The 12,612-nt window shown below is 38.1% G+C and overlaps 1 protein-coding gene across 1 annotated transcript; it reads right to left on the bottom strand.

Annotated features, from left to right (window-relative positions):
* Nucleotides 1-4,534: 4,534 nt before the first annotated feature.
* LOC142078384 (uncharacterized) lies at nucleotides 4,535-12,215 on the bottom strand. The gene is made up of 4 exons (XM_075140847.1): nucleotides 10,709-12,215; nucleotides 8,039-9,982; nucleotides 6,905-7,027; nucleotides 4,535-5,043 (listed from the first exon to the last, which is right to left on the bottom strand). The coding sequence occupies exons 1-4, from the start codon at nucleotides 10,854-10,856 to the stop codon at nucleotides 4,754-4,756; spliced, it is 2,505 nt and encodes an 834-aa protein (XP_074996948.1). The 5' UTR covers nucleotides 10,857-12,215; the 3' UTR covers nucleotides 4,535-4,753.
* Between the last annotated feature and the right edge of the window lie 397 nt (nucleotides 12,216-12,612).

Below are 12,612 nucleotides of genomic sequence, written 5' to 3'. Positions count from 1 at the left end.
TGAAACTCATAAAAGTAGAGCCAATTTCAGAATTAAAGCAAACAGTTTCAACAGAGTAAGACTTTGAGTAATGCTGACTGGCAGCCAGTGCTAGAGTGCCGAGAAGCACGATTCATTTCATCATTTAGCATTTTAAACAGATGCCAAAGCTGGTATTTAAGAAAGTCTAGATCTTATAGAAATACATAGACTAAATACCAACACCCATTTATATGAATGGAAAATGATTCTATGTAGAAGTAAATCCAGAAAGCAGCATAGAAAGCGATAGTCTTGAAAGACTAATAAGCCTTATTTTTTAAGTCTTAACCATTGAACTATTAATGTTTTTCTTCAAAGAACCAATTTTTTTTTTTCTAGCAATCCTTGCTTTCTTTGTAGACGTTATTTCCATTTGAAAGTTCTGCTGAAGCCTGAGTGGTAGTAATAGCATAATTGTGTAGTCCCATGAATCTAAGTGTGAAATGCAGCTACAACATACCTCATAGGCAATACAACTTAACAGGTCTTCAGCTCCCAGGTCTATTTATCTTAATACTCCAAACCATTCTTCTCAGAAAGATTACTTCAGCAAAAATACTGACATCTGTCTTATTTCTTTGGCCATGAAACTACTTGAGGGTTATAGTCTTGTTTACTGAGATGGCCGGTGGCAATGAGTCAGAGGAATCTGAGGACTCTTTTAAACAGTGCATTTGTTTTCCCTTGGTATGCCTGCAGTTAGCATGCGATGAGTGATTTTTGCCATTGGCTCCTGTCTTCCATTGTTTTATTTTAATAGAAAGACCTGTAATTAATCTTTTCCAACATAAGGCAGAAAACAGGACATTGTAAAAGGGAAAGCTTTATGCCACGCAGATGCTACCAAATTGAAAATTAAAATACAGAATTAAAACCTGGCAAGCCAACATAACCCACTGGCTCCACTTCAGTGATTACACCACACCCACTTTGCAACAGAGGTTTTAGTTAGCTACAAATAATGATTTAGAAATTCTGAGTCACAGACAGTAAGTCTGTCCAAACAAAGCTCCCAGTATGGCAGTCTCAGAGGCCTCGAAGGTTTGTTACTGGTGTGCCAAGCAGCAAATAGATTCTTCAGCTGCCCTTCAGTAGATGCTGCAGGAAGCATGTGAAAACTTCAAAGGCAATCCAGTCCTGCTACAGTTACAAGCTCATAATACTGCCAGCACTGCAGTTACTGGGCAATCTAGCTTCAGTGGTAACAAAAGTTGACACGTATGTGCATCTGTTACAAATTAAATCTCAAATATCACTGTGGCTAGTTACCTGGCTGGATAAAAAGAGCCTGGACTTCTAATTCACGGGCTTTTAAAATGCAGTTTGTACTTCACAACCTTTCTGAACATTACAATTATAAACCAGTTGACTTAAGATGCAGTCCACAAATCATCCATGCTGCTGAGTGAAGAAAAAGCCAAGTAGAAGATTTAGTTTTAAGGTCACAGGACTAGTACTGTCAGAGTAGAGTACACCACATATAACATTCTCCAAAAAGTATTTCCGGACCACTAGAACATTCATTCATACTACTTTAAGCATTGGTGTGGATCCATAGCATGGGCACACTGTAAGATTTTAAGCAATTAGTTTAAAATAGCATTTGTTTTCAGATGAAGAGCTGTCTAAACATTCCTACTGCTACTCCCTCACATATTCTTGGGAGCTAGCATCACTAGGCCCTAAATTGCTTCTTACGTCTGGGTAGAAAGCACACTGACTAGTGCAAGACCTGTGAAAGGATAACTAGCATGATCTTGGGACTACCTGTGAAATATTAGCCATTCCCAAAAAAAGAGTGCTATCTAACTGTGAGGTCATGAATATTCCTTTATCAGACAAGCAGCAAAAGACCAACAGTTAAGTCTGTCAGCAGAATTGGCTTAGTATTCAATCCCAAAGCTACACTAAAGTTCAGGGAAAAAATAGTCAATCCTTACCTAAGAGGTCTCGGCTGAGGATTACTTAGGTCATCACTCATAGTCTTCAAGTTGAAGAGATTTTACCACTCATTCTCACCATCAGAATAAAGTCTATCCCCTCTAAGAGCACCACATTCCTGTATTAGATATCCAAGAGCAGCATTTTCCAGAGTATTAAAAAGCTTCATGCTTGAAGTAATTCCCTCCTTCATTGTATTCTTTGAGGTTCTGATGCAACAGAGGTTTTATGCAGTACAAAAACCAAATAAGAATTTCATTCCTTATTTTCTTGCAGTGCTTAGGGTAAAGAGGAAATAAAAATTTGGTGTCACAGCATTAAAGTGGATCCTTTCCCCTAACAGCTCGGGGTAAAGACTGTAATTAGAGTAGCTCTTTAACAAGTAAGCAAGTGCTATTAAAAATAATAGAAAGATCAAGGATCAACTGGGTAGGGAAACCTCAATACTCTTACTGAGGGAAAACAGTATAACCTCAGTTACAGGTCAAACTAGTAATAGGCAGGCACAAAACTTGAATGCAGTCACAAGAAATGCTACTTTTATCTGTGTAGGTTACTTTAGGGCACAGACAGAATAAGAACATTGGGAGAGAAGGCAGAAGACAAATCCTGTCTGTCCATTTCCCCCTGCCCTTTATTAAAGAAAAACTGATTGGTTTTTTTTTTACAGTTTCCCTACCTTTTTCACTCACACTATCACTTTATTTGGGAATCGTCCAAGAATGGCAGTATCATGTTTATTCTTCTCACATGGTGATACTAGCTTTCACAGACATGAAAAAGATCACACATTTTTGAGCTATCCACCTCATCTAGATGAGTCTATTTCCATTATTCGTAAGATAGCTCAGAGACCTAGTTTTATCATCTTAGTTCTACAAAGAGACTTTTCTGTGTGAGTTGCCAAGGACCATATTAACTGTAATAGAAGTCATCAGTAAGAACTCAGGGAACAGGGCACACCACTGTTGTAAAAACTTCTGTTTCACCTTCAAAGTCCATCTCTCCAGCTGAGGGTCTCCATAGAGGACTCTCAAAAGTCTCCACAGAAAAAGAAGGGAAGGAGGGGGAAGCAGTGCATCAACTCAGTGCTTTAGTTTTAGTCCTCAATCATGCATTTAAAGACAGTAAGACCTGAGGAAGTGCCTTGAAATCTTAAGTCGGTATTTGACTTGATACAGCTTTAACTGTATTCCTTTACACTTTGACAAAAACAAATCCAGCCAAAAATCCAGCTGATGGAAGAGAATCTTGTACCTCTGTCCACATCATATAAACGAACTGACTATGAGATGAGATGACATTGATAGGCTTGACAATCCCGCAGAGCTTAAGAACAGGGCAGCAGTAATGGTATGCTATAATGGTATTGATGCACATACATCCCTATCAAACTTTTTTGCTTCCATGTATAGATGGAATACAAGAAGTCTCAAAGTGCAATTCTATTAAATTTATTATTTAAATAGCAGATGTGTTAGTTGTAAAAATGTGACTTTAGTATTAAATACTTAATTCAATTTTAATAGTGTCCTCAGTCTTTACAGTGCTACTTTTTACCCTTTAAGAGTGCACAGCAACTTACAAAATATACAAGAGAATAATTGAGTTTTGGATTTATGCAAACCTCCGAAACATTTTTTTTCCCCCTCCTGCCCCAATATTTGCAGTTATCTTCTCTTACAGAGGGACTTTCTTGTTCCACACCCTAAAAAAAAAAAAAAGAGAGATTAAGGCATGCATTCTCCCTCCAAATAATATATGTCAATTTGCTTCTAAAGAAAGACTAGACATCAGTGACTGCCTTTTCCTTTTGCAGGAGAGGACACTGATGGTTGATATGATGGTTGATATTAGAGCTATGTACTCAACTTCCCAGCAAAGATAAATTCTGCAGGAATGGTGTTGGACTGCAGAATATCCCAGTATAACAGATAGATAAGAGTTCCATATCAAACTCATAGCGTATTTTCATTGTGCTCTTGTAACTACGTTGTTGAATGCATCTAAGAAACACTATTTCTGGGGCAAATACAAGAAGTATTTTGGGATTATGCAAGTTTCCTGGATGCTTTTACTAAAACGGATCAGCAATTACAGGTTTAACACTGATGTTTAAATAATCTGACTTCAGGACTGACGCCAATTTTGACTAATAAGATGCTTCAGTCTAAGTTTCTGTTTCTGACCTTGCAAATACATGGTATTGTAATCCTCTGTTTAATATATTAGAAAGAGATGGTCTTTAACTAACTGACCGAATATTCAAGTTAGCTTTACTATGTCCGATTGTTCTTTTCCAGAAGGAACTCTGATCTTTTAGGTAGCTTCTTGTATGTACTGACCCTTTTCAATTTATAACCTCTTAAGACTCTCCCACAAATGCACAAAAGCGTATTTGTTATTGAACCTACTTAATGTGATTTTCCCCTCCATAGTTTTTCCCATCTTCCTCCAAGGTAGCAAGAAGTTCCTACTCCATAAAGTTGAAGTTCTTAAGAATTATCTATATGCATTTGTGTTGTATCAAGTTACAGTATTTTGGCTGAGGCAGACCTGTAGCTTAAAGAAAAGGGTAAACTGCAAAGTCACACAGGACCCAACATTTAAAAAGTTAGTAGTACAGTTTGAAGAGCAACTGGACTAAAATAGTGGGGTTTGGGGTTTGTTTTTTTTTTTTTCTATGTGTGTGGTGTTTTTTTCTTCCCCCTTTCCCTTAAATAAAGAGAAGGAACCTAACCTGGTCAAAGCTACAACAGTATTCATAGCAAGGTGAGTAAGTGTTCAAAGGTTAGCTTGCTTTTTTTCTCATCTTGTCTGCATACATAACATTTGCTATTATTTCACAAGCTATCCAATATCCTTGCAGTTCAAACCGAGAACCATTAGTCCCTGAGACAGTAATGAAAAAATGCTTGTAACAGTCATTTTTGTAGCTTGTCACTGTATACCAACCTCTGCGTACACTGCTTTTAGGCATCTCCCACACTTCTACTTCTTCCACCTCACATCTTGTGTCTCTGCGTTTTGAAGGTGGCTTGCCTATTCTTTTCTTCTTTGGTTTAACCAAAGGTGGGCACCCTAAATAGCAAGATACAACTGGTATTATTTCTCCAAAGCATAGCCTTAAAGCAAATTTAAGCTTGACTTTCCCTGGCTGGTCTGTAGTGTTCCTCTTTCTCCCTTCCCTCTATGTGCCTATTTTAGTGGCAGATAAAACCGACACTACATATGTCAAGCAACAGTCTTATATCTCCATCATATTTAATCACCATCTAATCATAATTCTGGATGCATTGTATTTTGGGTCATAACTTGTATCGGTGTTAATGTGGCAAAAAAGAATCCAGTGAGTTGGATAATTCTGCTCTAGTTCACTTTTCAAGTGTTCAAGACTAGTTGATAGCTGTCCAAGTGACCCAACTCACCCATCATCTTTAAAAAACTCAATTCTTCAGCCCTGTTAAGTTATGCACCACAGGTACATAAGTTTAAGAAATCAGATTTAGCATATGATGTTGCTGCTAAAGCAACATATCTTGTTTAGCTAAAACCCCTTACTTGCAGGACACTTAAGATTAATTTGAAGAAACCAGTCCTAAGATAAGCAACGTTTTTAAAAGGACGTAATTTTACTAGCACTTCTGAGGCATCCATTGGCATGAACAACATTCAGAAGAAACCAATTCCTGCTTCCTAATACTGAATGTGATAGGTTCTTCAAACTACATAGGCTGGAAAAGAGGAAAAGAAAACATGGACTAACACAGTGGCCAAACACCCTCAGTATGCTGCACCATCTACAGTGAAGAGATAGAAGGGACATGCTGAAAGTTAAAGATAACAAAACTATTTTAGAACTATTTTATTATTTTTATGAATTGTTGTAAGGAGCTAAGAACAGTGCTGCTAAAGTAAAGGTTTTCAACTTTTATAGAGCAGGCTAGCATAAAAAACCCCACAACAGTTTGAAGAAGTTTGTGGATAGAAAGCCTCCAATGCAGGAGGCAAATCCCAAACCCTGACATGCTCAAGCAGGAAAGCAATGCAGAGAGAGAACGCTAAGGAAACACTCTAAAGAATAGTCTACTGGGCTGTTGATACAGGAAAACTGATGTGTATTATCACTGAAGAGAAGCAAGTCATCAGTCTGTTCTGAAGATGACATCACACTCCATTATTTGATAGACAGTTCCTGTGATACTTGAAAGCATGTGACCCAGGAGAGTAGTTATACTCTGACTACAGCAAATTCTACAGTTTCTCCAACAGCACTTACACCAAGAAACACCCTTGCAGAGCATCTAGAAACAGAGCTGAACTCCAAGTAGATCTTAATTGTAAAGAAAAAACATTCTGCTTCAGGAGGAGACAAAAAGATATGGAAACTATCTAACCTTTTACTTTGTTAGAATAACTTTGATTTGTTCCTCAGACATCAAGATGATTTGCACTCAGACATCCTTTAGCAGTAGTGGGGCAACTGTTGGTCCATGCTAGTTTCTCTGAACATTGGCCTGTGTAGCTATCACACATGACTTCCTATATGTTCTACTCATCAAGATTAGGAACTACTACTGCATATGCACTCAAGAGAAGCATTAGCTGGGTGAAGAATTAATACTACAGTTTATGGCAGTAGCAACTTTGCACAAATAAGGGCTTTGCTTAGCCACATCAAAGCATTTGATGCTTTGATTTCCCATGGCACCTTTAAAAAAGGTAGCTATAATGCATCCTTATTCACATGTTTGAGTTTGAGAAGGGTATATAAATACACCCTGAAATGTACTGACTGACAGGAATTTCATCAATATCAGAGCAATGAGAACTAGTTTTATTATCTTCAAATCTCATCCAAATATCATAAGCTTGCTATTTTGTATCATATCCTTTTGAATGTTCCTTAAGAACAGAAACACATTGAGGAAATAAGTTGTACCTTGTTCTTTGCTCTTGGCTGGGGGTGAGACACTACCATGTATTTGGCTGGTAAATTTGGGTTTAGCACCACTTTTAATCCAATACTCTTCACGTGGTATCCCCATGTTCTCCCTTAACCTTCCTAATAAAAAAAAAGTTGATTTAAGGTCAGTATTTAGTTTTGCTAATGTTAATATACTGTTTGATCCACAAGTCAGAATGCAAAGCTAGCTACTTAATCTAATTGAAGAGTTTATTAAAATAAAAACATAGTTTTTTGGAGACCACACTTGACAAAAATTACAAGCTACTTTAAGTCTACAGATTTTGTACAAAGAAAAAGTTTAAGAGCACTAAACCTATTATTAGAAGTAGATCACCCTGTTTTAAATGCCTTTCACAATACAAGACTGTACTAAAGAGCAGTCGCTTACTGAAGTACCCACATAACCAGCTATGAACCCTGACTGATAACTCTGCTTTTTCTCAGTTCAGATGAATCCAATTTCCACCAATATCTACCTTTGAGTAAATAAAATGTTCTTTTCCAGATCAAATTTAATACAGTTTCACACTGATTTTATGAAAATACAGCAAAACTTTTGTTGCTAACAGTAAAAGAGCAGCAGCTACAATAAAAAAATTAATGGTTTGACTCCTCTTCTGCAGAGAAGAGAGGTTACACAGGGTATAGCCACCAGATTGTAATGAACTTAATCATGTTTAATCCACCTAGCATGGGTCTGTGATGGGAGAGTCAGAATGTTTGTATAAGTTTAAATGCCGAGTTTCCAAGATGTTATTAAACAATGGTAAATGTGTAGTTCGAATGACCTTAAGCTTTTCAAATGAAAAAATTGCCACAAATGTCAGAAAGGTAGGTACATCAAATCTAACTCAAAGGAGAGTTTCTGCAAAATTCTCTGCTGGTTGTGAAGATGCAGAATCCTCATGCAATAGGTAAAAAATTGCAGCAAACGCCCTCTGCCTTAAAAAAATAAAAAATATTCTGCAGTACTTCTGACTCTAAGCTAAACCTGAAGCTGCAACATTCTCTAATCTTCCCACTGGTTCAAACTACTATCTGCAACTGCAATTAGGTGTTCTTTGTGTGTTCTATTAAGCAGCACTTTGTCCTCAGCAGCTAGCTTACCTCCCAAGAATTTCCGGAGCATGACCTGGTGTTCAAGTCCTTCTCTTCTTGCTGTAGGCCTCTTTCTTCCATAATACCCATAGTCACTGCATACAACTTCATCTTGTTCTTTCTCTTTTGGCTTGTAAACTATACCAATGTTTTCACCAAGCCCACTCCTGGTTTTTATTTTCTTTTGAGCAGGCCAGCTAATTAATTGAGCTGGTATAGTATTTTTAGGTGGTTTCCAAAGCACCCTCTGGCCAACTTGGTAGAAACTTCCTTTGCTGGGCGTCAAGATTCCATATGGAGTAGCTTCTTGAAAGAAATATTCAATTTCATCCATGTCATCATCATCCTCATCTTCCTCATCCTCTCCATCTTCATCCTCCTCTTCTCCCCTCACAGAGTATTCTTCAGAGTCCTCAACTTCCGACAAACTCTTAGCTGCTTTTTTCTTGAGAGAATTGATTTTTTTCCGACTAGAAGATCTAGGAAGGGCTCCCAGCTTTCTACCTTTACTAGAAGCCTCTTTAATCTTCATGGTTGAAGAGTTTTTGACATCTTGGTCATTCAAGCTGTTCATCTGCTCCCTTCCTACCACTTCACCTTCATTAAGGGACCCACCACTTTTAATTTTCTCTTTCTCTAAGCCCTCTGTACTTTTCTGAAAGGTATACATGCTTTTCTGAAGCACATAGTCAGGGACAAAATAAGACACTGGGGCATCATCAATTGATGAGCCTTCCTCTCTAGAGGACATGTCATCAGAAGAAAGACTGAGTACACTTTGACGTTTCCTTTGTGGCAAACAAACATCATAGTTGTAGTTTGCGTCCATACTGTCCAAACAAGCCAGCCAACTGTTAGGAGGAACGTACTTCTCAATTGATTCGTCACACCAAATACTTTTATCTGTTTGACTTTCATTGGTTGCACTGTGGCTTAGAGTTAGCTTTTTCTGCTGAAAACTCAAGTCACTCATTACCTCCATACTAGATGGAAGTAGTCCTGCTTGTTGAATAAAGCTGGGCTCTTCCTGAGAAGTTTTTGAACCTGTAGATTTTTTAGAGCTAGATTTCTTAGCTACTACCACATCTTGTCTCACCACTGGTTGATCTATGCTAACAGATCTTGCCAACTCTGTGATTTGCACTGCCATGGTTTCACCTGGGGGGGATTTTGCCCGCTGGCTTGTATTCGCCTGCTTTTCTGCATCCAACTTCACTTCATTATTTTGGACCTCTTTTTCTTGCACAGTTTCAACACCCTGTTTTGAGGGGAGAACAGCTTTTCTCTCATCTAAGTAAGCTCCTGGCACCATTTTCTCCCCTTCATGAGGGCCATATATCATTCCTTCACACGAGCTAACAGAAAATAAGTCACGCTGCACTATGTTTTCTGGGACTGGTTTACCACTTGCCACATCATACAAAGGGATAGTTTCTTTAAAGGACTTCCAGAGTTGAATAGCTGGAGAGCCATTTCCATATTCTATCCTCACTTCTTCCTTCTCAAAGGCATAACTTCCAGTAGGAAGATTTCTATACTGTGTAGAGCTGGAAGGGCTCTTGTTATGAAACTCTCTGTCTACCACAATGGAAGATCCAGATGAATCCTGTTTCTCTGAAGTACTTTCAGTCTCTGTACCTATACCAGAAGAAACACAGGCTGTATTTCCTGCATCACAACCTTTCGTTTCTGTACGGGTATCTTGATGCTTTTTTTGCTTGTTTTCAGGCTGTCTAGGATCAGTCTGTGTTTCTTTTGTCTCCATTTTTTTCCCAGGGGTACTATAGTGTCTAAATCTTGTTGCATGATAAAACATAGGGGAAGGTGGGGGAGCATTAAAATAAGGCCTTCTGTTAATTCTTGCATGCATTGGATGCTGTGGAACAAAAAATCCAGGGTACTCATGGAGCGCAACAGAATAAAATGGAAAATATGGATTTCCACTTCGGAAGCCTAGACATTGGGGATAAAAAAAAGTAAAGACAAATATATCTTCTTTCTGAAATAAGTCATTCTGATTAATAATTGCTTGCATACACAGGCACAGCTGCAAGATCAAACACATCAGTAGGTAAAACACTCCACCTGTCAATGCTTGGAAGCAAATCTGGTGCAGAAACTCTGAGAGAGTTCCTCATTATGGAACAGCTTATCTGGACAGCTACACTTTAACCAGAGCTTGATTTTGTCCTTGGAACATACACCAATTAGCTTTTTGTTAACTTTTTTGCTACGTTATGGACTATGCTATAGCATTGTCTTTAAAAAAGACAGCTCCAGGTAGAAGCTAACATAGGTATACCATTTACAAGATGTATTTAACAATATTGTTTCTGTGTGGAATTTTAAGTTTATATTTCTCCATATCTATAACGCATGTATGGAACTCACATATACACACATATTAAATATTAGTCACATTGTAGAGCTCCGTATCTGTACGACAACCCTTACTTAATATTTTGCTTAGTTCCCATTCTCCAGAAACAGATGCTTTCCAGCACACAAGCTACACATTTAACTAACACTTCATAAATCAGATATTTGACAACTAAAACATTAAATTAATTCTACCTTAAACTCCCAAGAAGCTTATTAACACAGATATACATTTGTTTCCTCCATTCTAGCAGTAATTTACTAAGCAAAGCTACCACAGTCAGCTCTCATTTACTTTACCTGGAGCAGGTACACAGTACGGACTGTATGCATGACTGAGGTACCATGGGTTTGAAAAAGGCTGTTGTGCTGTTGGCTGTGCATAAAAAAAGGGTCTTGTGTGGTTTGTGGAATATGATCCACTTTCTGAAGTTGAAGCAGTATTCATTTTTTTTTTTAAACACTGAAAGAGATAAATAATCAGGATTAATCAGGATTAACCACTTCAAAAACCAGTATGACTTAATGATTTTTATGCTCTGTCAGAATTCAGCAGACATTCCTCTCCCAGCCAAATGAAACCAGATCTTTCCAGAAGAAAAATACCACCTTCCAAACAGTTAAAGTAGAAAACTAACATTACTATCAAGGTCAAAGATTTTAACTTAACTAAGCAAGCTTTTATATGCAGCTCTCAATATTAGTACTTCAAGCCAATCTCATAACACATTTTAAAGCCACAAGACAGTCACAGGACCAGTAAGTTTAATGTAGTCTTATATGCACACATCCATATAAGTAGTATTCCAGCCAACTAAAAACTAGCCTTCAGTCAATTAGCCTTGAGCAAGAGGCCTCAAAAACAAAACAAAAAGGAGCAATAGAAGGCTTCACAAAATCAAATGTTTGGTGCTTTGTGAAGAAAACATTTCTTAATGCCAACACATACATTGTATTTGAGATCACAATAAGAGCTGTATCAGTTCAGGATTTTTACTTTATAAGATACTTAAGAACAATGAGAGCTAACATAATAAACCAAATATTTCAGTGACAACATGCTTCCTATGCTTAAACTAAATGCTAAGTAACAAAAAAAGCAAAATCCTTATGCATAAGTTCACATTCAAAGCCATACAACGTTCACTAGACAGAACCTCCTCCCACACTTACATATTTCCTCAGTTAACTAATACATTAAGTTCAGTCCATTCCAACCCATGCAAGTGATACAACCCTGTCCCACATAGCTTATAAGCAAGAATAAAAGAAATCAGAGAACACAGGAGATCTAGTGACTACACACAAAAAAAGACAGCAGTTCAACTCTTTATACAACTTAAGCACTTTAAAGTTACAAAAAAAAAAATTGAATTCAAGACCTGTTACAAAATAGCACACAGTTCAGCCCAGAGTTTCAGAAAGCTTTCAGGAACACTGGAGTCCTCCTCAGTTCCATCTAGAGCAGCCTGTCTAGCTCTTGTAAGCACCAAAAAAAGCCTAAAGACTCTCCTCGCTCTCTTAGGCCAAAGCTCCCAGAATTATTTTGACCTTTGAGAGAGAGTGATATAGGGAAGAAGGGAAAGGAGGGGAAAAAAAAAAAAAGCAGCAGCCCTACAGAAACTAAGCTATTCCTGCCCCATTAGAGCCCCTCAAAACTAAGGTCCATGCTGCTGCTGCTGCTTACAGCCCAGCAAGAAACTAACCAAGTCCTCAGCTCACCCTCTTTATGGCAGGCAGCTGCTACTTGTCCACTCCCCCTTCCACCTGAGGCTCATTTAGCAGTGACACAAGGGCCTTTTTCCATCAATGCGTGGGAGGGGGAATCAAAACATGAGGATGGGAATAGCAGTAAAAACCTTCATTTTGTGTGCAGAAAGCTAGCAGTCTCATCTTGCAGACGTTTGAGCTGCATCCCTAAGTGAATCCGGTGTGTCCCTTTGCAACGTTGGAACTTATGTTACGGAAATCATGGATGTCAAAGGGGAGTGTTACCCATCTTCTGCTTAAAACTACTGTTAAAGACACTTCTTGTAAGGAGAAAAAAGTGATCAGACAATGCAAGGCAAAGTTTACATTTGATTTTAAAGTTTATGGGTTTCTCAGTACTGAGTAAAGGGAGCAATGCTCTTCCATCCTAACACAGCTAAGTGGGCTGACCAATGTAACGTTCTTTCCATATAACAAAGGAACACTTATTCCAG

Source organism: Calonectris borealis, chromosome 2 (assembly GCF_964195595.1).
Source record: "Calonectris borealis chromosome 2, bCalBor7.hap1.2, whole genome shotgun sequence".
In the NCBI taxonomy this organism is placed as follows: domain Eukaryota; kingdom Metazoa; phylum Chordata; class Aves; order Procellariiformes; family Procellariidae; genus Calonectris; species Calonectris borealis.
This window is presented reverse-complemented; position numbering and strand designations above follow the sequence as displayed.